Source organism: Somniosus microcephalus, chromosome 9 (genome assembly GCF_052327205.1).
Source record: "Somniosus microcephalus isolate GS21.2 chromosome 9, FLI_Smic_1.0, whole genome shotgun sequence".
Classification (NCBI taxonomy): domain Eukaryota; kingdom Metazoa; phylum Chordata; class Chondrichthyes; order Squaliformes; family Somniosidae; genus Somniosus; species Somniosus microcephalus.
The window spans coordinates 227,019,862-227,047,745 of NC_140995.1; the positions used below are offsets into that span (position 1 = coordinate 227,019,862).

Here is a 27,884-nt window from a genome sequence, read left to right on the forward strand (position 1 = left end):
AGATGCTCCTTAAAACCTACCTGTTGTTGTTTTAGCTACAGAAATTCAGCCAACTGAGCTAATCCATGACATCCAGCATCTTGTTCTTGACAGTAAGTTTCAGATTTCCAGCAATGGAAGCAAAAGAAAGGCTTGCTTTTCTATCGCGCCTTTCACGACCACTGGACGTCCCAAAGCGCTTTACAGCCAACAAAGTACTTTTTGAAATGTAGGCACTATTGTAATGTAAGATATGCGGCAACCAATTGGCGCACAGCAAGCTCCCACAAACAGCAATGTGATAATGACCAGAGCATCTGTTTTTTAGTGATGCTGATTGAGGGATAAATATTGGCTAGGACTCTTCTTCGAAATAGTGCCGCGGGTTCTTTTACGTCCACCTGAGTGGGCAGACGGGATCCTCGGTTTAATGTCTCATCCAAAAGGCGGCACCTCTGACAGTGTAGCGCTCCCTCAGCACTGCACTGGAGTGTCAGCCTAGATTGTGCGCTCAATCTTTGGAATAGGACTTGAACCTCTGACTCAGAGGCGAGCGAGCTGCCCACTGAGCCACTGGTTGGCAATTATTTATAACAGTACATAATATATATAGAAATATATACTGTTTGAAATGGGTTGCATTGGCAATGGAAGAGAGGGTGAGTGTCAGGTGTTGCTGGGGAGCTGAGAGAAGGGGAGGGGGAGGGGCTGCGGTGCGACCAATCGGCTCCTTCTCCTCACGTCGCCTAGCAATAGTAACTAGGGAAGCGACGCTCAGGAGGCCGGAGGGGGGGAAAGGGTTGCCCCGGCAACCGGGCCCGGGCGTCTCTCACAGCCTGTAGCCCGCAGCCATGCAGGCTGACTGCCTGCACCTCTACCTGGACTACGTGACGAGCAGCGGCCTGGTGCTGACCCGCGAGCAGAGGACCGCGCTGCAGATCTCGCTGGAGATCGTCAAGAATAACTACAAGTTCAGCCGGGTCTATTTCTGGGGCAAGATCATGGGCCTGAGCGCCGACTACTTCATCTTGCAGGGCGTCGAGCTGGACGAGCTGCGGGGCAGGAAGACCCTGTACAGGTTAGGAGGTTTCTAACCCCTAAACCCTAACCCTAAATCCTAACCACTAACCTTAAACCCAACCCTAAACCCTAACCACTAACCCTAAACCTAAATCCTAACCACTAACCCTAAACCTAAACCCTAACTACGAACTCTAAACCCCAACCACTAACCTTTAACCCAACCCTAACCACTAACCCTAAATCCTAACCACTAACCCTAAACCCTAACCAGTAACCCTAAACCCTAACCACTAACCCCAAACCCTAACCAGTAACCCTAACTACTAATCCTAATCCCTAACTACTAACTCTAAACCCTAACTACTAACTCTAAATCCTAACTACTAACCCTAAACCCTAACTACTAACTCTAAACCCCAACCACTAACCTTAAACCCAACCCTAACCACTAACCCTAAATCCTAACCACTAACCCTAAATCCTAACCACTAACCCTAAACCCTAACCAGTAACCCTTAACCCTAACCAGTAACCTAAACTCTAACTACTGATCCTAAACCCTAACTACTAACCCTAAACCCTAACTACTAACTCTAAACCCTAACCACTAATCCTAAATCCTAAATACTAACTAAAAACCCTAACTACTAACTAAAAACTCTAACCACTAACCCTAAAACCTAACTACTAACTCTAAACGCTAACCACTAACTCTAAACCTTAGCTATAAGCCCAAACTACTAACTCTAACCACTAACCTTAAACACTAACACTAACCTTAAACACTAACACTAAACCCTAACTACTCCCCACTAACCCCTAACCACTCACCTCTAACCCCTAACCATGAATCCTAAACCCTAACCACTAACTCTAAGCCCATATCACTAACCCTAAACCTCCATAAGAACAGAAGAAATAGGAGCAGGAGTAGGCCAATCGGCCCCTCGAGCCTGCTCCGCCATTCAATAAGATCATGGCTGATCTGATCCTAACCGCCAATCCACTATCACAGAACCATCTCCTGAATCTAACAGAATTAGACACACGAAATAGGAGCAGGATCAGGCTACACGGCCCCTGGGCCCGCTCCGCTACCCACAGGGCCATGACCGATCCGAACCTAGACTCATATCCAAATTCCTGCCCACTCCCCATAACCCTTAATTCCCTTTACTTCTAGGAAACTGTCTATTTCTGTTTTAAATTTATGTAATGATGTAGCTTCTACAGCTTTTTGGGGCAGCATATTCCATGGACCTACCACCCTCTGAGTGAAGTAGTTCCTCCTCATCTCAGTTTTGAAAGAGCAGCCCCTTATTCTAAGACTATGCCCCCTAGTTCTAGTTTCACCCATCATCGGGAACATCTTCCCCGCATCCACCCGATCCAACCCCTTCACAATCTTATATGTTTCAATAAGATCGCCTCGCATTCTTCTGAACTCCAATGAGTAGAGTCCCAATCTACTCAACCTCTCCTCATATGTCCATCCCCTCATCCCCGGGATTAACCGAATGAACCTTCTTTGTACTGACTCGAGAGCAAGTATGTCCTTTCTTAAGTATGGACACCAAAACTGTACACAGTATTCCAGGTGCGGTCTCACCAATACCTTCCACAACTGAAGCAATACCTCCCTATTTTTATATTCTATCCCCCTAGCAATGAAAGCCAACATTCCATTGGCCTTCTTAATCACTTGCTGCACCTGCATACTAACCTTTTGAGTTTCGTGCACCAGGACCCCCAGATCCCTTTGTACTTCAGTACTTTCCAGTTTCTTGCCATTAAGATAATAACTTGCTCTACGATTTTTCCTGCCAAAGTGCATAACCTCACACTTTCCAGTATTGTATTCCATCTGCCAAATCTCTGCCCACTTACTTAGCCTGTCTATGTCCCCTTGCAGGTTTTTTATGTCCTCCTCACTCACTACTTTCCCTCCCATCTTAGTATCATCTGCAAACTTTGATATGTTACACTCGGTCCCCTCCTCCAAATCGTTAATATAGATTGTAAAGAGTTGGGGACCCAGCACTGACCCCTGCGGAACACCACTAGTTACTGATTGCCAGTCTGAGAATGAACCATTTATCCCAACTCTCTGCCTTCTGTTAGATAGCCAATCCTCTATCCATGCCAGAATATTACCCCCAATCCCGTGATTTTTTATCTTAAGCAATAATCTTTTGTGTGGCACCTTGTCAAATGCCTTTTGGAAGTCTAAATACACTACGTCCACTGGTTCCCCTTTATCCACCCTATACGTTACTTCCTCAAAGAACTCCAGCAAATTTGTCAAACATGACTTCCCCTTCATAAAACCATGCTGACTTTGTCCTATTAAATTATGATTATCCAAATGTCCTGTTACTGTCTCCTTAATAATGGACTCCAATATTTTACCGACCACAGATGTTAGGCTAACCGGTCTATAGTTTCCAGCCTTCTGTCTGCTTCCCTTTTTAAGTAAGGGCGTTACATTAGCAGTTTTCCAGTCTGCCGGGACCTTTGCTGAGTCCAGGGAGTTTTGGAAAATTATTACCAATGCATCCACAATCCCTACCGCCACTTCCCTCAAGACCCTAGGATGTAAGCCATCAGGTCCAGGTGATTTATCCGCCTTGAGTCCCATTATTTTACCGAGTACCACTTCCTTAGTCATTTTGATCGTGTTTAGCTCCTCCCCCCCTTTAGCCCCCTGTTTGTCCAGTGTTGGGATATTCTTAGTGTCTTCTACTGTAAAGACTGATATAAAATATTCATTCAGTGTTTTTGCCATCTCCATATTTCCCACCATTAATTTCCCGGTCTCATCCTCTAAGGGACCAACATTTACTTTAGCCACCCTTTTTCTTTTGATATAACTATAAAAACTCTTACTATCTGTTTTTATATTTTTTGCTAATTGACTTTCATAATCTATCTTCCCTTTCTTAATCAATCTTTTTGTTATTTTTTGCTGTCTTTTAAAGTTTTCCCAATCCTCTATCCTCCCACTAGATTTGGCTACCTTATATGCCCTTGTTTTTAGTCGAATACTATCCTTAATTTCTTTACTTAGCCACGGATGGCTGTCTTTTCTTTTACACCCTTTTCTTCTCAGTGGAATATATTTTTTTTGGAAGTTGTAAACTAACTCCTTAAATGTACACCACTGATCATGTATCGTCTTACCCTTTAATCTATTTTCCCAATCCACTCTACTCAATTCCGCTCTCATACCTTCATAGACTCCTTTATTCAAGCTTAGCACGCTTGTTTGAGATCCAACCTTCTCACCCTCTAATTGAATATGGAATTCAACCATGTTATGGTCACTCATTCCAAGGGGATCCTTTACTAGGACATTTTTAATTAATCTGGTCTCGTTACACAGGACCAAATCTAAGGTTGCTTGCCCCCTGGTCGGTTCAGTTACATACTGCTCAAGAAACCCATCGCTAATCCACTCAGGCCTAGAAATTGGGTTTTGGCGCAGCCAGGGCTTTAGCGCCGGAAGTTAGTGCCGGCGCTAAGTCCCCCTGCGCGCGCCAAAAATTCAGTAGCGCCGTGCCCAAACGGCTGCCGGCGCTACTGGAGGGTTTCAGCGCCTCCCAATGGGCGCTACCTGCCCCATTGCGGCGCTGTTCCGGCGCTGCGGCGCCCGATGCGGTGCGGCAGGCTGGGGAAGTGCAGGCCTCCTCCTTCCGTTAAGGAGGAGCTGCCTGCACCCGACCGCTGGCCGTTGACGGCTGAATAAAAATGAGCCCGGCACCTCGGAGAAGTGCCGGGCTCGCGGCCCACACGCATCTGTGCCGCGGGGGGGTCTTGGAGGAGTCCGGGGAGGGAGGTGCGGGCAGGCGGCCGCCGGGGAAGCGGCCGGCCGCCACGCGACCTTAATGCGCCGGCGCTAACTTCAGCAAGGCACCTTTTACAGAACGTTGCTTGCGGCTGCCACGGGCGAGGCGGCCGCAACTCAATTTCGGAGTTCGGGCGGGTTACCACGGCAACCGGGACGCTGCGCACACCGATGACGTCATCGGTGCCGGCGCAGCGCTACCGGTGCAACGCCGCTTTAGGGCCCCACTCAATTTTTCAAATGGCCATAACTCTGGCGCTAGTCCCTCTAGCGCCTCAAAAGCGGCGCTAAGGCTAGTGAATTTCTAGGCCTCAATGAACTCATCCTCAAGGCAGCCCTGCCCAATTTGATTTGTCCAATTAATATGATAGTTAAAATCCCCCATAATTATCGTTGCTCCCTTATTACAAGCCTCAACTATTTCCTGATTGATACTCCGTCCAACAGAGTTGCCACTGTTCGGAGGCCTATAGACTACACCCACTAGTGTTTTTTTCCCCTTATTATTCCTTACCTCCACCCAAACTGTTTCATTATCCTGATCTTTTGACCCAATATCATTTCTCTGTATTACAGTGATTCCTTCCTTTATTAACATAGCCACCCCACCTCCCCTTCCTTCCTGCCTGTCCTTCCTGATCGTTAAATAACCTGGTATGTTTAATTCCCAGGCATTGTCACCCTGCAGCCATGTTTCTGTAATGGCCACAAGATCATACCCATATGTAGTTATTTGTGCCATTAACTCGTCTATTTTGTTACGAATGCTACGTGCATTCAGATAGAGAACTTTCAAAGATGTTTTGTGACACTTAGTTCCTGCTTTTGCCCTTTTTATTACTTTACCTTTTACTCCATACCTTCTGCCCCTTCCTGACACGCTCTGGTTTTTAATTTCCCCACTGCTACCTAAGTCTATGACCTTCTCTGTTGTCATTTTTATTATTTGCTCTCTAGGAACCTCCCCCCCACTAGTTAGTTTAAAGCCCTCTCTACAGCCCTAGTTATATGATCCGCCAGGACTCTAGTCCCAGCACTGGCCAAGTGAAGCCCGTCCCAACGGAACAGCTCCCTCCTGCCCAAGTACTGGTGCCAGTGTCCCAGGAAGCAAAACCCATTTCTCCCACACCAGTCTTTGAGCCACGCATTTAACTCTCTAATTTTATTTGTCCTAGCCAAATTCGCTCGTGGCTCAGGTAATAATCCAGAGATTATTACCCTTGTGGTTCTGCTTTTTAATTTGACCCCTAGCTGCTCAAACTCCCTCAGCAGAACCTCCTTCCTTGTCCTATCTATGTCGTTGGTACCAACATGGACCACGACAACTGGATCCTCCCCCTCCCACTCCAAGTTTCTCTCCAGTCCAGAGGAGATGTCCTTAACCCTGGCAGGCAACACAGCCTTCGGGACTCTCGCTCTTGGCTGCAAAGAATTCTATCTATCCCCCTAACGATACTATCCCCTACCACTGCAACATTTCTATTTACTCCCCCCACTTGAATGGCCCCCTGCTCCACGGTGCTGTGGCCAGGTTGCTCATCCTCCCTGCAGTCCCTGTTCCCATCCTCACAGGGAGTAAGAGCCTCGCACCTGTTGGACAAGTGCAAGGACTGCGGCTCCTGCAACACTACCTCTTGGATCCCTGTACCTGCCTCACTTCTAGTCACACCATCCTGACCCTGGTCACGGACTACATCTGAATTAATTACTCTAATTGGTGTGAATAACCTCGTGATACACAGAGTCCAGGTAACTCTCCCCCTCCCTGATGTGTCTCAGTGTTTGAAGCTCGGACTCCAGCTCTTCAACACGGAGCCGGAGTTCCTCGAGCAGCCAACACTTACTGCAAATGTGATCACCGTGAGCATCAATGGTGTCCACCAGCTCCCACATATTGCAGCAGTAACACATCACCTGATCTCCCATTCTATGTAATTAATTAATTTTATTATTATTCTTAAATACCCTCTGCCCCGATTCTAGATGGTGAATATCACACCTTAGAAACTATAAACCAAAGAGATTTAAGCTTAAAAAGGGAGAAATACTTACCAACCAATCACTTACCCGCTTTCTGGTGACGTCACACTTGGATTACTTTTTACCTCTCTCCTTCCCTCCGAGTTCCGAGTTCGGCGACTGGTACACCTACCTGGTCTCTGGGGCCTTTTATAGCCCCGCTCTGCCGCTCGAGATTCCCGCCGCCACTGTGAGGCCTTACCTGGTCTCTGGGGCCTTTTATAGCCCCGCTCTGCCGCTCGAGATTCCCGCCGCCACTGTGAGGCCTTACCTGGTCTCTGGGGCCTTTTATAGCCCCGCTCTGCCGCTCGAGATTCCCGCCGCCACTGTGAGGCCTTACCTGGTCTCTGGGGCCTTTTATAGCCCCGCTCTGCTGCTCGAGATTCCCGCCGACACTGTGAGGCCTTACCTGATCTCTGGGGCCTTTTATAGCCCCGCTCTGCCGCTCGAGATTCCCGCCGACACTGTGAGGCCTTACCTGGGCTCTGGGGCCTTTTATAGCCCCGCTCTGCCGCTCGAGATTCCCGCCGACACTGTGAGGCCTTACCTGGGCTCTGGGGCCTTTTATAGCCCCGCTCTGCCGCTCGAGATTCCCGCCGACACTGTGAGGCCTTACCTGGGCTCTGGGGCCTTTTATAGCCCCGCTCTGCCGCTCGAGATTCCCGCCGACACTGTGAGGCCTTACCTGGGCTCTGGGGCCTTTTATAGCCCCGCTCTGCCGCTCGAGATTCCCGCCGATGCTGTGAGGCCTTACCTGGTCTCTGGGGCCTTTTATAGCCCCACTCTGCCGCTCGAGATTCCCGCCGACACTGTGAGGCCTTACCTGGTCTCTGGGGCCTTTTATAGCCCCGCTCTGCCGCTCGAGATTCCCGCCGACACTGTGAGGCCTTACCTGGCCTCTGGGGCCTTTTATAGCCCCGCTCTGCCGCTCGAGATTCCCGCCGACACTGTGAGGCCTTACCTGGTCTCTGGGGCCTTTTATAGCCCCGCTCTGCCGCTCGAGATTCCCGCCGACACTGTGAGGCCTTACCTGGTCTCTGGGGCCTTTTATAGCCCCGCTCTGCCGCTCGAGATTCCCGCCGACCCTAACTCTAACCACTATCCTGAACCCCTGAATTGCACAGTCTCAATAGTCACTCCATATATAATATAATAATAGCCTCAGAAGGTGTGGCGATGGACCACATGTGGGGCAGCTACCTTTTACAGGAAAGTGAGGGACTGACAATAGAAGAGGGGCAAAGAATAATAATATAATTGCAATAATATAAATGTTAATATATAAATATATATATTAAGAAAATATTTCAATACTACATAAATATTTCAAATATAATATAGCAATCTAATATAAATATATAACATTACAAACATTACAATATAAACCTGCGTGAAATTATCTCTTTTACAATAATATGAAACTGAGAACATAAGAAATAGGAGCATGAATAGGCCATTCGGCCCTTCGAGCCTGCTCCGCCATTCAATAAGATCATGGCTGATGATCTACCTCAACGCCACCTTCCCACACTATCCCCATATCCCTTGAATCCCTTCGTATCCAAAAAATCTATCGATCTCTGTCTTGAATATACTCAATGACTGAGCCTCCACAGCCCTCTGGGGTAGAGATTTCCAAAGATTCACCACCCTCTGAGTGAAGAAATTTCTCCTCAGCTCAATCTGAAATGGCTGACCTCTTATTCAGAGACTGTGACCCCTGGTTCTAGACTCCCCAGCCAGGGGAAACATCCGCCCAGCATCTACCCTGTCAAGCCCTTTAAGAATTTTATGTTCCAATTAAATCACCTCTCATTCTTCTAAACTCTAGAGAATATAGGCCTAGTCTACTCAATCTCTCCTCATAGGACAATCCCCCCATCCCAGGAATCGGTCTAGTAAACCTATGTTGCACTCCCTCGAAGGCAAGTATATCCTTCCTTAGGTAAGAAGACCAAAACTGTACACAATACTCCAGGTGTGGTCTCACCAGGGCCCTATATAATTGTACAAGAGCAAAATACTGCGGATGCTGGAGATCTGAAATAAAAATAGAAAATGCTGGAAATACTCAGCAGGTCAGGCAGCATCTGTCATCTGTATAATTGTATTAAGACCTATTTACTCTTATACTCTAATCCCTTTGTAATAAAGGCTAACATACCATTTGCTTTCCTAATTACTTGCTGTACCTGCATGTTAACTTTCAGTGATTTGTGTGCAAGGACACCCAGGTCTCTGAATCCCAGTCTCTCACCATTTAAAAAATATTCTGCTGCTCTATTTTTCCTAGCAAAGTGGATAACTTCACACTTCTCCACATTATATTCCATCTGCCACGTCCTTGCCCAATCACTTAACCTGTCTATATGCCTTTGCAGCCTCTTTGCGTCCTCCTCACAAATTACTTTCCCACCTAACCGTGTATCATCAGCAAGCTTGGATACGTTACACTCAGTCCCCTCATCAAAGTCATTCGAATAGATTGTGAATAGCTGAGTCCCAAGCACTGATCCTTGCGGTACCCCACCAGTTACAGCCTGCCAACATGAAAATGACCCGTTTATTCCTACTCTGTTTTCTGTCTGTTAACCAATCTATGCTAATATATTACCCCCAATCCCAGGAGCCCTAATTTTGTGTAATAACCTCTTGTGTGGCACCTTATCGAATGCTTTTTGAAAGTCCAAATACACTACACCCAGTGGTTCCCCCTTATCTACCCTGCTAGTTACAACCTCAAAAAACTCTTAACAGATTTGTCAAACACGATTTCCCTTTCATAAATTCGCCTTGACTCTGCCTAATCATATTATGATTTTCTAAGTGCCCTGTTATCACGTCCCTAATAATAGATTCTAGCATTTTCCCCACTACTGATGTCAGGCTAACTGGCCTATAGTTCCCTGTTTTCTCTCTCCCTCCTTTCTTGAATAGCGGGGTTACATTTGCTACCTTCCAATCCACAGTGACCGTTTTAGAATCTAGGGAATTCTGGAAGATCACAACCAAAGCATTCACTATCTCGGTATCCACCCCTTTTAAAACCCTAGGGTGTAGGCCATCAGGTCCAGGGGATTTGTCGGCTTTTAGTTTCTCCAGTTCTATTTCTTTACTAATACTAATTTCTTTAAGTTCCTCATTCTCGCTAGACCCTTGGTTCCATAAGAACATAAGAATTAGGAGCAGGAGTAGGCCATTCAGCCCTTCGAGCCTGCCCCGCCATTCAATAAGATCATGTTTGATCTTCTACCTCAACTCCACCTTTCCGCACGATCCCCATATCCCTTGATTCCCGTAGTATACAAAAATCTATCATAAGAACATAAGAAATAGGAGCAGGAGTAGGCCAGTTGGCTCCTCGTGCCTGTTCCGCCATTCAGTAAGATCATGGCTGATCTGATCTTGGCCACAACTCCACTTCCCTGCCCGCTCCCTATAACCATTGACTCCCTTATCGTTCAAAAATCTGTCTATCTCCACCTAAAATATATTCACTGACTCCGCCTCCACAGCTCTCTGGGGCAGAGAATTCCACAGATTCACGACCCTCTGAGAGAAGAAATTCCTCCTCATCTCCGTTTTAAATGGGCGACCCCTTATTCTGAAACTATGCCCCTAGTTCTAGATTCCCCCACGAGGGGAAACATCCTCCTTGCATCTAGCTTGTCGAGCCCCCTCAGCATCTTATGTTTCAATAAGATCACCTCTCATTCTTCTAAACTCCAATGAGGTCTGGTTCTAATTTTTAGCCCATGTCCCCTAGTCTTAGATTCCCCAACCAGCTGAAATAGTTTCTCTCTATCTACCCAATCTGCTAACCGTTCCCCTCAATATCTTGAAAACTGATCAAATCGCCCCTTAATCTTCTAAATTCCAGCGAATATAATAGTAAATCTCTTCTGTACCCTCTCCAAGGCCTTGACATCCTTCCTAAAGTATGGTGCCCAGAACTGAACACAGAACTCTATCTGAGACCTAAACAGTTTTTTAAATAAAAGTTTAGCATACCTTCCTTGCTTTTTATACTCTATTCTTTTATTAATAAAGCCAAGGATCCCATATGCTTTTTTAACAGCCTTCTCAACTTGTCCTGCCATCTTCAAGGATTTGTGTAAATACACCCCCAGGTTTCTCTGTCCCTGCACCCCCTTTAAAATTGTACCATTTAGTTTATATTGCCTCTTCATTCTTCCTACCAAAATGAATCTCTTCACACTTCTCTGCGTTAAATTTCATCTGCCATGTGTCGGCCCATTTCTCCAGTCTGTCTCTGTCCTCCTGAAATCTGTTACTGTCCTCCTCACTGTTTACTACATTTTCGAGTTTTGTATCATCTGCAAACTTTGGAATTATTCCCTGTATACCCAAGTCCAGGTCATTAATATACAGGAAACTCTCGATTTACCGGCACCTAAATAACCGGAAATCTTGGTTAACCGGCAAAATTCAGGAATAGGTTCAGGTAAGTTTTACTTCATATTAGTGGCCGTTCCTCGATCTGTGGCTGTGCAATCGGGGTTCCTGCACATGTTGCTAAGCAACAGGGACGCTTGGTCTGTGGCCGGGGTTCCTGCACATGTTGCTAAGCAACAGGGAAGCCTGGATTTGTTGCTGTGTACGGAGCTCTCGTACCTTTTAACTATACCTCTCTGTAATCCGGACTTTTTGATAAACCGGCACCACGCCGGTCCCGTCGGTGCCGGATACAAAAGAGTTCCCTGTATATCAATAAGAGGAGTGGTCCTATTACCAACCACTGGGGAACACCACTGAACGCTTCCCTCCAGCCTGAACAACAACCGTTCACCACTACTCTCTGCTTTCTGACCCTTAGGGGAACCTAGGACTAGGGGACATGGGCTAAAAATTAGAGCCAGGCCTTTCAGGAGTGAAGTTAGGAAACACTTCTACCCACACAGGGTGGTAGAAGTTTGGAACTCACTGCCGCAAATGGCAGTTGATGCTGAGTCAATTGTTAATTTTAAATCTGAGATCTGACCCTTAGCCAATTTTGTATGCACACTGCCACGGTCCCTTTAATCCCATGGGCTTTACTTTTGCTAACAAATCTGTTATATATCTGTTATACTTTGAGTTTTTACCCTCGATATTCTCACCGGGTTCAGTATCACTGGCCACTCCCACAAGCCAGAGTGTGCCTTTACCTGCCCATTATCTAGGTCAATTTAGCAAGATCCAGGGGTCGGACATAGAACTTTTGTCATTGGGTTCCAACTTGCTGGAATATGTCACATGTCCCCACGTGAACGCGACTAGAAAACTGAGAATATGGGGGTGAAATTGGCCTTGGACGGTAGCGCAGAATGGACAATAGCGAATCAGCAGCCTGGTTACACCCTGCCCAATTATCTTTTTAAATGAAAAAGAAAACCAGGCGTAGTGTGAAGCGTGCGGCCGATTCGCTATCACCTATTTTGTACTGCAGCCTAAGATGAATTCACCCCCCTGCACTCTAAAGACTGTATGGAAATTATACACCAACAGATATATTTATTGAACATTAAACAGCGCCTGATCCAAACTACAATGACAACTTGCATTGTATAGCGCCTTTAACGTAGTAAACCATCCCAAGTCAGGAGTGATTATCAAACAAAATTTGACAGTAATTATAAACTTTATATGATTCTCCTTGTAATGTCAAAACATACTCCTGTGCTAACGCTTCAACATAAAATTAATCATTAAAACACAGTTGCTCACTTCTTACTTCTTCGGAGCCCTAAGCTCTGGAATGCCCTCCTCAAACCTCTCCGTCTCTCTACCTCTCTTTTCTCCTTTAAGATGGGAAAGGTAGCGTAGTGGTAATGTCACTGGGCTAGTAATCCAGCAGGCCTGGACCAATGATCCAGAGACGTGAGTTCAAATCCCACCACGGCAGCTGGGGAATTTAAGTTCAATTAATTAAATAAATCTGTAATAAAAGCTAGTATCAGTAATGGTAAACATGAAACTATCGGATTGTCGTAAAAACCCATCTGGTTTACTAATGTCCTGTAGGGAAGGAAATCTGCCGTCCTTACCTGGTCTGGCCTATATGTGACTCCAGACCCACAGCAAAGTGGTTGACTCTTAACTGCCCTGTGAAATGGCCTAGCAAGCCACTCAGTTGTAAGAAACTGCTACGAAACAAAATAATAAGAATGAAACCGAACGGACCACCCGGCATCGACCTCTGCTACGGACACGGCAACGGCACACCCAGCCCAATCAACCCTGCTAAGTCCTCCTCACTAACATCTGGGGACTTGTACCAAAATTGGGAGAGCTGTCACCATAGACTAGTCAAGCAACAGCCTGACATAGTCATGCTCACAGAATCATACCTTTCAACCAATGTCCCAAACTCCTCCATCACCAGGGGTGGCAGCACAGTGGTATACAGTCGAGTGGCCCTGGCATCATCAACATTGACTCCAGACCCCATGAAGTCTCATGGCTTCAGGTCAAGCATGGGCAAGGAAATCTCCTGCTGATTACCGCCCTCCCTCAGCTGATGAATCAGTACTCTGCCATGTTGAACACCACTTGGAAGAAGCACTTAGCGTAGCAAGGGCACAGAATGTACTCTGGGTGGGGGAAATTCAATGTCCATCACCAAAAGTGGTTCGGTAGCACCACTACTGGCCGAGTCCTGAAGGACATAGCTGCCAGTCTGGGCCTGCGACAGGTGGTGAGAGAACCAACACGAGGGAAAAACCTACTTGACCTCGTCCTCATCAATCTACCTGTCGCAGATGCATATTGATGCGCTATCAATTACTCAAAAGACTGAGGTTAAGCGAGTAACTAACAGGCTTTTATTAACAAGAGAATGAAGGTGTGCCTCGCGTGGTCGACCAGTCCAGAATACAGAGGGACTGTGGAGCAGTCACCTTTATACCTGGACTCGTGGGCGGAGTCAGCCGAGGCATGTACAGACATGTACACAGTGGAATACAAACACCCACACAGGCAGTTTTAACAGTGGTTTACCACATTCACCCCTTGTTTAAAAATGAGTCCGGCGGGGTGAAGTGTATTAAAAGTTTGTGTATTGGAGTCTCTCCGGAGGTCTTGTCTGCCGCTGTGATCGACGTGGCGACGGCAGGGGTAGTGAAGCTTCCGGCGTCGAGTCCCGCGTAGGCTGGGGCACTAGTGTGTAGTCCTCGTGGGTGTCGAGCGGGTCGCGGGGCCCAGGCGTGCCGTCTGCTGGGGTTGGATATTGGATCGTGGTAGTGGGTAGTGGGTTACTGGGGCCCCCGAGGGTGCGAGGTCTCGTATGGAGACTGTGTCCTCCCGCCCGTCCGGGTACGCAATGTAAGCATACTGGGGGTTGGCATGGAGGAGGTCAACCCTCTCGACCAGGGGGTCCGTTTTATGGGTCCTCACGTGTCTTCTCAGTAGGACCGGCCCTGGGGACGTCAGCCATGGCGGTAGTGATGTCCCCGATGTGGACTTCCTTGGGAAGACAAACATTTTCTCATGAGGGGTGGCGTTAGTGGCAGTGCAGAGCAGTGACCGAATAGAGTGGAGCGCATCGGGGAGCACATCCTGCCAGCGGGAGGTCGGAAGGCCCCTAGACTTTAAAGCTAGCAGGGCGGCCTTCCAAACTGTCACATTCTCTCTTTCCACCTGTCCGTTCCCCCGGGGGTTGTAACTGGTGGTCCTGCTTGTGGCAATACCCCTAGCGAGCAGGTACTGGCGGAGTTCGTCGCTCATAAACGATGAGCCCCGGTCGCGATGGATATAGCTGGGGAAACCGAACAGGGTGAAGAGGTCGTTCAGACATTTAATGACCGTGGCACTGGTCATGTCCAGGCAGGGGATGGCGAACGGGAAACGGGAGTACTCATCAATAATGTTGAGGAAGTACACATTGCGGTCGGAGGAGGGGAGAGGCCCTTTAAAATCAACGCTCAGGCGCTTGAAGGGGCGAGTGGCTTTTATCAAGTGAGCCCTGTCTGGTCTATAAAAGTGCGGTTTGCACTCAGCGCAGACTTGGCAGTTCCTGGTCGTGGTCCTGACCTCCTCAATGGAGTAAGGCAGGTTGCGGGCCTTGATGAAGTGGAAGAACCTGGTGACCCCCGGGTGGCAGAGGTCATTGTGGAGGGCCCGCAGTCTATCGATCTGCATGCTGGCGCAGGTGCCACGCGATAGAGCATCCGGGGGTTCATTGAGCTTCCCGGGCCGGTACAAGATCTCGTAATTGTAGGTGGAAAGTTCGATTCTCCACCTCAAGATCTTGTCGTTTTTGATTTTGCCCCTCTGCTTGTTGTTAAACATAAAAGCGACTGAACGCTGGTCAGTGAGCAGGGTAAATCGTTTTCCGGCCAGGTAGTGCCTCCAATGACGCACAGCCTCCACAATAGCCTGGGCCTCCTTCTAAACAGCGGAGTGTCTGGTCTCCGGGCCCTGGAGGGTTCGTGAAAAGAAGACCACGGGTCTCCCCGCTGATTAAGGGTAGCGGCCAGGGCAAAGTTGGACGCGTCGCTTTCCACCTGGAAGGGGATGGATTCGTCCACTGCGTGCATGGTGGCTTTGGCAATGTCTTCCTTGATACGGTGGAAGGCTAAGCGGGCCTCTGCCGTCAAGGGAAAAGAGGTGGACTTGATCAGCGGACGGGCCTTGTCCGCATAGTAGGGGACCCACTGGGCGTAATAGGAGAAAAACCCTTGGCACCTCTTCAGGGCCTTGAGGCAGTGGGGCAGTGGGAGTTCCATAAGGGGACGCATCCGGTCGGGGTCGGGACCGATGACTCCGTGTTCCACAACACAGCCAAGGATGGCGAGGCGGGTTGTGCGGAATATGCACTTCTCCTTGTTATACGTCAGGTTCAGGAGTTGGGCGGTGCAGAGGAATTTTTCGAGGGTTGCGTCATGGCGATGGGTTTACAGTCGGGGGTGAGGTTAGCAAACAGTGGGGGGGGGGTGACTCTGAGTGTGGAGAGGTTGCACCTGGTGCGCGGCGGGCAATTTGGAAGCTGCTGGCTGCGGACTGTGAGTGGGGGGAGGGGTCCACCGTACGCCATCGTAACACTTTTAAGGTGGCACTGAAAATCTAACCCCAGTAGAACGGCAGCGCAGAGGTGGGGCAGGACCAGAAGTTTAAAATTATCGTACACAGTCCCGTCTACTAAGAGTGTCACCACGCAGTAGCCGCCAATGTCCGCCGACTGGGACTCGGAGGCCATAGAAATCCGCTGGTGCGCAGGCAGGACTGGGAGAGAGCAACGCCGCACCGTGTTGGGGTGGATGAAGCTCTCCGTGCTCCCAGAGTCAAAAAGGCAGGTTGTTTCGTGACCAATTACCTTAATGTCCATTGTGGACTGGGCCAGTTGGTGCGGTCTCACTTGGTCCAGCGTAACGGAGGCCAGCGTAGGGGTCGGTGTGTCGCTGCGGGTATCAGATGAGGCGGTGTTGGGGGCCTGCTGCGTCCCGGCTGGCATCCAAGATGGCGGCGTCCATGATCCCCATGTGGCTGGAGGCGTCCAAAATGGCTGCTGTTCCGGTGGTTCGCACATGGCTGGGGAGGCCCAAGATGGCGGCCTGCACGGCCCACACGCGGCGCTGCTGGGGTTCGGGGTGGCTTTGGCCCTGCAGACGCTGGCGTAGTGTCCCTTCTTCCCGCAGCCCGAGCAGATCGCATTTTTCGCCGGGCAGCGCGCTCTGGGGTGTTTGGCCTGGCCACAGAAGTAGCATTTCTGGCCTTGGGACACTGCTGCGGTAGTTGGGCCATTGCTGGAATGTGGCTGGGGTGGCATGGCGCTATGAGATGGTCCTGCCGTGTCCCAGGCTGTTGTTCCCCGCGGCGTCCACAGTGCAGAGGAGTAGGCATCCATGCCCCGGTAGGCTGCGTCCAATGATAGTGCGAGTTCAGAGGCCTTGTTGAGGTCGAGGTCACTCTGCTCCAACAGTCGCTGTCGGGTGTAATTGGACCTGTGGCCCGCTACAAAAGCGTCCCGGATAAGTTCCTCTGTGTACACAGCGGCCTTTACATCCTTACAACCACAGGCCCGGCCAAGCACAGACAGTGCCTGAAGGTATTCTTCGGTCGATTCCCCAGGTTGTTGTTTACGACTCCCCAGGAGGTGCCTGGCGTACACCTCGTTCACTGGGCGCGTGTACTGGTCCTTGAGGAGCTTGAGAGCAGCTGTGTACGAGGTCACGTCCTGGATGACCGAGTACGCTCGGTGGTTCACTTTGGAGGTCAGGACATCCAGTTTGTCCTCATCCGATTTGACCGTTGCAGCGGAGGCGGTCAGGAATCTTTCAAAGCACCTAAGCCAGTGAGCAAACTTGGTGGATGCGTCCGCCTCCCGATGGTCTAAGTCCAGGCATGCTGGTGTGAGGATCTTCTCCATTATAAAAAAATCTTGTTAATAAAATTGATGCGCTATCAATTACTCAAAAAACTGAGGTTAAGCGAGTAACTAACAGGCTTTTATTAACAAGAGAATGAAGGTGTGCCTCGAGTGGTCGACCAGTCCAGAATACAGAGGGACTGTGGAGCAGTCACCTTTATACCTGGACTCGTGGGAGGAGTCAGCCGAGGCATGTACAGACATGTACACAGTGGAATACAAACACCCACAGGCAGGTATAACAGTGGTTTACCACACATCTGTCCATGACAGTATTGGTAGCAGTGACCACCGTACAATCATTGTGGAGACGAAGTCCCATCGCTACACTGAGGACACCCTCCATCATGTTGTGTGGCACTATCACTGTGCTAAATGGGATAGATTCAGAACAGATTTAGCAGCTCAAAACTGGGCATCCATGAGGCACTGTGGGGCAGCAGAATTGTATTCCACCACAATCTGTAACCTCATGGCCTGGCATATCCCATTACCATCAAGCCAGGAGACCAACCCTGGTTGAATAAGGAGTGTAGGAGAGCATGCCAGGAGCAGCACCAGGCGTACCTAAAAATGAGGTGCCAATCTGGGGAAGCTGCAACACAGGGCTACATGCATGCTAAAAAGCGGAAGCAGCATGCTATAGACAGGACTAAGCGATCCCACAATCAACGGATCAGATCAAAGCTCTGCAGTCCTGCCACATCCAGTCGTGAATGGTGGTGGACCATTAAACAACTAACAGGAGGAGGAGGCTCCATGAATACCCCCATCATCAAAGATGGTGGAGCCCACCCAGGACATGAGTGCAAAAGACAAAGCTGAAGCGTTTGCAACCATCTTCATCCAGAAGTGCTGAGTGGATGAGTCACATCAGCCTACTCCCGAGGTCCCCACCATCACAGATGCCAGTCTTCAGCCAATTCGATTCACTCCACGTAATATCAAGAAACGGCTCAGTGCACTGGATACAGCAAAGGCCCCGACAACATCTCGGCTATCGTGCTGAAGACTTGTGCTCCAGTAGTAGCCGCGTCTCTAGCCAAACTGTTCCAGTACAACTACAACACTGGCATCTATCCGACAATGTGGAAAACTGCCCAGGTATGTCCTGTCCACAAAAAGCAGGACAAATCCAATCCAGCCAATTACTGCCCCATCAGTCTACTCTCAATCATCAGCAAAGTGATGGAAGGTGTCATCGACAGTGCTATCAAGCGGCACTTACTCACCAATAACCTGCTCACTGATGCCCAGTTTGGGTTCCACCAAGACCACTCGGCTCCCAACCTCATTACAGCCTTGGTCCAAACATGGACAAAGGAGCTGAATTCCAGAGGTGAGGTGAGAGTGACTGCCCTTGACATCAAGGCAGCATTTGACCGAGTGTGGCATCAAGGAGCCCTAGTAAAACTGAAGTCAATGGGAATTGGGGGGAAAACTTTCCACTGACTGGAGTCATACCTAGCACAAAGGAAGATGGTTGTGGTGATTGAAGGTCAATCATCACAGCCCCAGGACATAGCTGCAGGAGTTCCTCAGGGCAGTGTCCTAGTCCCAACCATCTTCAGTTGCTTCATCAATGACCTTCCCTCCATCATAAGGTCAGAAATGGGGATGTTCACTGATGACTGCACAGTGTTCAGTACCATTCACAACTCCTCAGATAATGAAGCAATCCATGCCCGCATGCAATGAGACCTGGACGATGTTCAGGCTTGGGCTGATAAGTGGCAGGTAACATTCGCACCACAGAAGTGCCTGGCAATGACTATCTCCAACAAGCGAGAGTCTAACCACTGCCCCTTGACATTCAATGGCATTACCCCCATCGCCGAATCCCCCACCATCAACATCCTGGGGGTCACCATTAACCAGAAACTTAACTTGACCAGCCACATAAATAATGTGGCAACAAGAGCAGGTCAGAGGCTGGGTATTCTGCGGTGAGTGTCTCACCTCTTGATTCCCCAAAGCCTTTCCACCATCTACAAGGCACAAGTCAGGAGTGTGATGGAATACTCTCCACTTGCCTGGATGAGTGCAGCTCCGACAACACTCTAGAAGCTCGACACCATCCAGGACAAAGCAGCCCGCTTGATTGGCATCCCATCCACCACCTTAAACATTCACTCCCTCCACCATATAGAAACATAGAAGATAGGAGCAGGAGTAGGCCATTCAGCCCCTCGAGCCTGCTCCGCCATTCAATGCGATCATGGCTGATCATCCAAATTCAGTACCACATCCAGTACCACCAGTGTACTGTGGCTTCAGTGTGTACAATCTACAAGATGCACTGCAGCAACTCGCCAAGACTTCTTTGGCAGCACCTCCCAAACCCGCGACCTCTTCCACCTAGAAAGACAAGGGCAGCAGACACATGGGAACACCACCACCTCCAAGTTCCCCTCCAAGTCACACACCATCCTGACTTAGAAGTATATCGCCAATCCTTCATCGTCGCTGGGTCAAAATCCAGCACCCTGCTCCCTACTCTACCCACTCCCTTCACCACCTCTCCCTCTCCCCCTTCCTATGTGGCGCTGCCCCATTTGAAAAACATCTCCCCTTTCCCTTCTCCTACATTGGTTCCATAAACCCCACCTTCTAACCTTGCTGGACCTGCAATCTTTACATTGGTCTTGACTATCCATGTGCAGTGTAACGTAAGACTAGTTAAAGATTCAATAAGGGAAGTGATATCCCAATACTCTCAGTAATACAGTGCCAAAATAATACATACTACCCTTCTTAGGGGGTCCTGCGCAAAATACCATTCTTAATTGTAGCCTCAAACACAATCACTCATGTTTATTTGATTACATTTCTTGTTTTAGAACTATTTAGAACTATTATATATGGTGATTATTTTCATTGCACCGGTCAACTTTAAACACTGGATTAAAGCTCAGCCTGTCTAGCCCCATGATATCACCCACAGAATACAGACGGCACAGCTCACTGGTTCTGGTAATTTACCACGATCCACAATAATTCTGGGTTCAGTGCACATCTGTCAGAAACTATAAAGGGGAAGAAATTTCTAATCAGCAGTATTGTGTTGCCCAGGGCAAACTTTCAAAATGGAAAGGAGTGGGGAGGAGGGAGGGGAGGTGAGGGGTGGGTGGTTATGCGGGGATATGCAGTGGTACAGCACTTTGGCAAACCAACACACACGGCGCCGCAGAGTAGTGGGATACACTTTCCGGCTGTCAGGAATTTAGCTTATAAGGAAAAGTTAAGGCAGTTGGGCTTGTTTTCCCAGATACAAAGTGGAGACTTAGAGGTGACATGATTGAAGTTTTCGAGATTATGAAGGGAATTGATAAATATGGTCTGGGCAAATTGTTCACTTATGGTGAAGCCCTCAACTACCTGAAGGAGGCAGCGAACACCAGGGAAAACTTCCAACTCCCTCAGGAGTGAAGCTCCAAGATAACAGTTCAATCTCGCAACCAAGATTATACAGCTCATACCAGTGGCACGCTCTGCAAACTACTCACTATTCCTCTCTATCCCTTCATTACTCAGTACTCTACCTCTACTAACCATCCTCTCCTAAATCCTCATTTATTTCTGCTGCCAACTCACTATCTATCCAAATTACCCCCTAGCTGTCTCACTTCCCCAGTGCCCTAAACTCAGAATCACAGAAACCCCACAGTGCAGATAGAGGCCATTTCGGCCCATCGAGCCTGCACTGACACATATCCCACCCGAATCCCGTAACCCCTACACCAACACATATCCCACCCTATCCCCGTAACCCCACGTATTTAATCCCCCTAACACTAAGGGTCAATTAATCATAACCAATCAACCTAACCCGCACATCTTTGGACTGTGGGAGGAAACCGGAGCACCCGGAGGAAACCCACGCAAACACGGGGAGAATGTGCAAACTCCACACAGACAGTCACCCTAGGCCGGATTCGAACCCCGCTCCCTGGCGCTGTGAGGCAACAGTGCTAACCACTATGCCACCGTGCTGCCCTCCCAAAGCTTCACAAAACCAATACCCTGTTTCCAACACCATGTCCTCTGTTTCACTACAACCCCACACCATTTCCACTTTCTTTATAAAGCATAATTTTCTGCAACATCTCATCATCAACAGGCCTGGAAGATTTGCTGGTAATTATAGTAAAAGTCTTCCAGCCCAGTATGCTACCGTCACACTTCAGATGTCAAAGTGTCAAAAATGTCTAAAAGGGAGAAGGGAAGCCGGTGATTTGCTGCTGTCTTTTCTGATCTTGATAACCGGGTCCCTCCCCAGGGAAAGGGAATTTCAAGCAATTGCCAATCTACAGAAACCGATGGGTCCGGTGGTGTCGTTGGTTATGTTACTGGACTAATAATCCCGAGAACATGAGTTCAAATCCCACCATGGCAGTTTTGAGAATTTTAATTCAATTTCGGCAAATCTGGAAATTGCCCATGAAGCTGTCAGATTGTTGTAAAAATCCAACTGGCTCACAAATGCCCTTTACAACAAGAACAACTTGCATTTCTATAGCACCTTTAACCTAGTAAAACGTCCCAAGCCGCTTCACAGGTGCAGAATCAAATAAAATTTAGGGAAAGGAACCTGCCGTCCTTATCCGGCCTGGTCTATATGGGTTGGCTCTTAGCTGCCCTTTGAAGTGACGATGACATACAGTACAAGGGCAACTTGAGATGGGTAATATCTTGCCAGCGACGCCCACATCTTAAGAATGAATTTTTAAATACTTCATAGAAACATAGAAGATAGGAGCAGGAGTAGGCCATTCGGCCCCTCGAGCCTGCTCCACCATTCAATGCGATCATGGCTGATCATCCAAATTCAGTACCCTGTCCCTGCCTTCTCCCCATACCCCTTGATCCCTTTAGCCTCAAGAAATATATCCAACTCCTTCTTGAATATATTTAATGAATTGGCCTCTACTGCCTTCTGTGGTAGAGAATTCCACAGGTTTACCACTCTCTGGGTGAAGAAATTTCTCCTCATCTCTGTCCTAAATGGCTTACCCCTTATCCTTAGACTGTGACCCCTGGTTCTGTACTCCCCGGCCATCGGGAACATCCTTCCTGCATCCAGTCTGTCCAGTTAGAATTTTATAAGTTTTATAACTTCCCTCAACAATTTACTTTTAATTGCGCTCAGGATATGTTTATTTAAACCACTTCTCCAAAGTGAATGCCTGAGAAGTAGCCTTAAAGGTACAGGCACGATTAAACAGAGCCATAGGAGATCCCCTTAGTTTTGTAAAAAATTAGCGTTCTGGAAATACACAGGCCTGTCATCACCTAAAGAGAGAAAAGGTGAATAATGTCTTGAGTCGAGCCCCCTTTGTGAGAACTACCAGTCCAACAGTGACAGAGTGACTTTCCCTTTTTAATTATATTAACCCCCACCTAAAAAAATTTAAATGACATCTGTCGATTTTTTTTCCACAGTTTGAACTGCATGGAATGGATGCTGCTTTCCCCGGCAACAGACGAGATGATAGCCAAATCCATGCTGGTTAAAGGTCGCTTCATGGGTGACCCTTCTCATGAATACGAAAGCATAGCAGCTAAGAAGACCGATGAAGAAACGACTGATTTGGATGCTAGTGTAAGAATTCAGACTGGAAACAGCAACGTTTATAAGCACTGGAAATGGTTGCAAATGAGTCTAAGGGGCTATAAGAATGGTAATCCTGAGCGGGGCTTCAGAACGCCGCATTTCATGCAAATACCCTGATCCTGTTGGAATTCCGAGGGTCAGGCTATTTATGTGAAGCGATTGGGTGCCCACGTTTAGCATCGGCGCAGCCGGGGTGCTCGCTCGGTGCCGGGGGGAGGCCCGCAAATAGCGGGATCGTGCTGACGTCAAAACAAGTGCAGAAACAAGAAGTGCCCAACCTCTTGGCTGAGGATACCTCCTGTGCAGGATTGATGGGGAGTGGAGAGCCTGCGTAACTGGGTCCTGCCTGAATTTCTGCCGATGGCTCGCCCCAGGTGCCCCGAAAGCATTGCGTGATTTCGGGGGCACATTCTCTGGCAAGATACCACATCTTGTTTATAACTATAAGGAGAACTGTGGCGGGGGGGCTGTAGGGGATAGGAAGTGGAACCTAATCAGCTTTCCGACCTGATTGCTACTGTTGGTTTAAAGTGCTCCTGTGTGGACGTTGGTATAAAACACAATCTAGCTTAGCTGTGATGCCTTCCACAGTCAAATAGCCTGCTAACACTCAGTGTCTGGGCTTACCCCTGAACAATGGCCATGGGCCACGTACCTGAGGGCAGCCACCACCCATTGAACTATTGTACTTTGTGAAAGATGGGGAGAAAAATTGGAGGATTATAAATAAGAAATTTGCACTTATACAGCACTTTTAACACAGTTGATCCCAGCTGCTTTGAGGGGATGGGAGATGGACGCTGAGCAGGAGTTAGGGGAGATGACCAAAGTGGTGTTCGGAGAGCTGGTTTCTGTGGACGCTTTTGAAGTCACAGGGAGAGGTAGCAAGGCAGAGAGGTATAGGAAGAGAATTCCAGAGTGCAGGTCCATGAGGGTCTGCCACTAATCATTAAGCGGGAGAGAGAAGGGACTGTGGGGTGTGGGGGGAGTGAACACATGGTAGTCCAGAGTCAGACGAATGGCAGGTTCAGAGCTGGAACAGGGGGCTTCAGAGGTAGGGTCGGGGAAGACCATGGAGACATTGGCAAATGAGGATGATGAATGTGCCAGGTGACAGGAGGCCAGCAGAGGTCAGCAAGGACAGTGATGATAGGTGAGCAAAAGTTACAATTGACGGTGATCTGTCGCTTTTGAAAATATACGTGCATTTTTGTTTAAGTTCAAGGTAAAGGAGGAAGAACGCCTGACAGCTACAATTGAACAAATAAACAGAGAAGCTGCAATCGTTCCCAGGGGCGCTTTTGTCAAGACACCTTATGAACAGGTCCACAAGAACAGGAGCTTCGAAGGTAAACAGTCCTTAAAGTTCAGGTTTCACTTGATGGAATGAAAACAAACATCGACAGGTTATTACTTAACACTTCCGCAATTGATCCCTGAATCACTAAAAATGGCAGCACAGAAGGAGGGTACTTGGCTCATCGTGCCTGTGACAGTCAGTACTAGCTACAGTCTTCAACCGGTGCTATCTACTCGAATCCTGTTTCCCTGCCCTCTCCCGTATACTTTTATACTTCTCCTTTTCAAATACTTATTGATTTCCTTTTCGAATTAGTCTGGGAATTTCTTCAGAGGTGCTCCCACGCTGCCACCGTCATTTCGCTGGAAGATTCAGCCATTGTCTCTTCCTCAATAGCCACCTATGATAAAACATCCCGTGTTCCAATAACCTTCTGGATTAAAACATATTTCTTTAAACATATAAAGATTCTGAGGGGGCTGACAGGGTAGATGCTGAGAGGTTGTTTCTCCTGGCTGGAGAATCTAGAACTAGGGGGCATAGTCTCAGGATAAGGGGTCGGCCATTTAGGACTAGGATGAGGAGGAATTTCATCACTCAGAGGGTTGTGAATCTGGAATTCTCTACCCTAGAAGGCTGTGGATGCTCAGCCGTTGAGTATATTCAAGTTTCAGACAGATAGTTTTTTGGACTCTAGGGGAATCGAGGGATATGGAGATCGGGCGGGAAAGTGGAGTTGAGGTCGATGATCAGCCATGATCTTATTGAATGGTGGAGCAGGCTCCAGGGGCCGGATGGCCTACTCCTGCTCCTAATTCTTACGTTCTTATTTTCCAACTTCCCCCTTCATTCTTCTCGTGACAGTTGTCAGTCTGTGCCCCTTTGTTACCAGTTTGCCATCCAAAAGAAACAATCGTTCACCATTCACCCTATTAAAACCTATCATAATTCTGAAAACTTGCTATTATATCTCTCCTTAATCTCTGTTCCAGCAAAAAAAAAGGCCGTCATTTTTCAAGTCTTTCTTCATAACTATAACCTCCCATTCTTGGTGTCATTCTAGCGAATCTTTGCTGAACTAGTGTATGTTCTCTGATCTCATTTGTCCCATTACCATCTCCTATTACATTCTATTTAGTCAGCCAGTTAACCTTGGGCTAAAAATAATGCTCGGAGGAATGTTGTATGAGTGCATTAAGTACTTGTACGTGAACTTCACTGATCAGAAAAGTTATTCCATTGTCTCTGGTAGTGCACTTGCCTCTGAGTCAGAAAGTTTTTGGTTCAAGGCCCACTCCAAGATTTAGGCACATAATCTATGCTGACACTACAGTGCCATGTTGAGAAAGTGCTGCATTGCTGGAGGTGCTATCCCTTGGACAAGATCTCTTAACGTCTTCCTGTTGAGATGGATGTTAAAAATCTCGTGGCACTATTTGAAGAAGAGCATGGCATGTCTTGGTCAACACTCCTCCCTCAACCAACACCACCAAAACCAATACTAATTAGTCATTCATCTCACCTCGTGAGAAAAAACAAGAGAAAATGCTCGCCAACCTCAAAGGTTGGCTGTGACAAGAGGAGAGGAAAAAGAAGGAAAACGTACGAAAGAAAGAAAAAGGCTGTGAGAGAAATGTCAAAGATCTAATCGTGTCCTGACACCCATGTGAGAAACGCACATGACACTTTTAACTACTTTTGTATTTTATAAGACCATAAGAAATTGGAGAAATCGCCTCTTCGAGCCTGCTCCGCCATTCAGTAAGATTACTGCTGAACTTCTACATCATCTCCACTCTCCTGCACTATCCCCATATCCCTTGATTCCCTCAGTGTCCAAAAATCTATCTGTGATTTGAATATACTCAATGACTGAACAGGCCTCTGGGGTGGAGAATTCCAAAGATTCACAAACCTTTGAGTGAAGAAATTTCTCCTAATCTCAGTCCTAAATGGCTGACCCCCTTATTCTGAGATTAGTTCTAGACTCCCCAGCCAGGGGATACATCCTCCCAGTATCTACCCTGTCAAGCCCCTTGAATTTTTGGAGTGACTCCTGTCAACGACCGGAAGCTGCGCCGTGGTATTCTGCGCATAAGCGGCTTCCAGTTCTCTACGTCACACCGTGTGACTCGATTGAAAAGATTTGCGCATGCGCAAATGACGGTGCGGTTTGTCGCCAAATCCAATTTCGGTCCGGTCCCTCCGACACCAAAACTGCTTTAGATCGAGCCGAGGGCCTATGTGCGAGGAATCCAGTTTTTGCAGTGAAAGGAACACCTGGAAAACCTTAGCTGCCAGGCATTGCCCACCACGCAATCAATCACGCAAAGCAACGCAACCCATCGAACGGGACAAAATATGGCCCTGTTCACTGTCTGAGCGAGGATCGGCCCGGGTATGGGGGGAGCGAGGCGCCTGGTGTGGGGGGAGCGAGGCTCCGGGTGTGGGTGGAGCGAGGCCCCAGGTGTGTGGGGAGCGAGGCCCCGGGTGTGGAGGGAGCGAGGCCCCGGGTGTGGAGGGAGCAAGGCCCCAGGTGTGTGGAGGGAGCGAGGCCCCAGGTGTGGGGGGAGCGAGCCCCGGGTGTGGGGGGAGCGAGGCCCCGGGTGTGGGGGGAGCGAGCCCCGGGTGTGGGGGGAACAAGGCTCCAGGTGTGTGGGGAGCGAGGCCCCGGGTGTGGAGGGAGCGAGGCCCCGGGTGTGTGGGGAGCGAGGCCCCGGGTGTGTGGGGAGCGAGGCCCCGGGTGTGGGAGGAGCGAGCCCCGGGTGTGGGGGGAACAAGGCTCCAGGTGTGTGGGGAGCGAGGCCCCGGGTGTGGAGGGAGCGAGGCCCCGGGTGTGTGGGGAGCGAGCCCCGGGTGTGGGTGGAGCGAGGCCCCAGGTGTGTGGGGAGCGAGGCCCCGGGTGTGGAGGGAGCGAGGCCCCGGGTGTGTGGGGAGCGAGGCCCCGGGTGTGGAGGGAGCGAGGCCCCGGGTGTGGAGGGAGCGAGGCCCCGGGTGTGGAGGGAGCGAGGCCCCGGGTGTGTGGGGAGCGAGGCCCCGGGTGTGGGTGGAGCGAGGCCCCAGGTGTGTGGGGAGCGAGGCCCCGGGTGTGGAGGGAGCGAGGCCCCGGGTGTGGAGGGAGCGAGGCCCCGGGTGTGGGGGGAGCGAGCCCCGGGTGTGGGGGGAACAAGGCTCCAGGTGTGTGGGGAGCGAGGCCCCGGGTGTGGAGGGAGCGAGGCCCCGGGTGTGTGGGGAGCGAGGCCCCGGGTGTGTGGGGAGCGAGGCCCCGGGTGTGGGGGGAGCGAGCCCCGGGTGTGGGGGGACCGAGGCTCCGGGTGTGGGGGGAGCGAGCCCCGGGTGTGGGGGGAGCGAGACTCGGGTGTGGGGGGAGCGAGGCCCCGGGTGTGGGGGGAGTGAGGCCCCGGGTGTGGAGGGAGCGAGGCCCCGGGTGTGGGGGGACCGAGGCTCCGGGTGTGGGGGGAACAAGGCTCCAGGTGTGTGGGGAGCGAGGCCCCGGGTGTGGGGGGAGCGAGCCCCGGGTGTGGGGGGAACAAGGCTCCAGGTGTGTGGGGAGCGAGGCCCCGGGTGTGGAGGGAGCGAGGCCCCAGGTGTGTGGGGAGCGAGGCCCCGGGTGTGGGGGGAGCGAGCCCCGGGTGTGGGGGGAACAAGGCTCCAGGTGTGTGGGGAGCGAGGCCCCGGGTGTGGAGGGAGCGAGGCCCCGGGTGTGGGGGGACCGAGGCTCCGGGTGTGGGGGGAGCGA

General features: G+C 49.5%; 1 protein-coding gene across 1 annotated transcript in view; it reads left to right on the forward strand.

Moving 5' to 3' along the window:
- Nucleotides 1–754: 754 nt before the first annotated feature.
- Nucleotides 755–27,884, forward strand: part of rsph9 (radial spoke head component 9) — a 55,043-nt gene continuing 27,913 nt past the window's right edge. Inside the window, exons 1-3 of the mRNA XM_085997955.1 lie at nucleotides 755–1,057; nucleotides 22,674–22,833; nucleotides 24,065–24,194. Of these exons, the coding sequence (XP_085854081.1) occupies nucleotides 831–1,057; nucleotides 22,674–22,833; nucleotides 24,065–24,194 (517 nt within the window). The 5' untranslated portion in view covers nucleotides 755–830. The remainder of the gene's footprint in view (nucleotides 1,058–22,673; nucleotides 22,834–24,064; nucleotides 24,195–27,884) is intronic.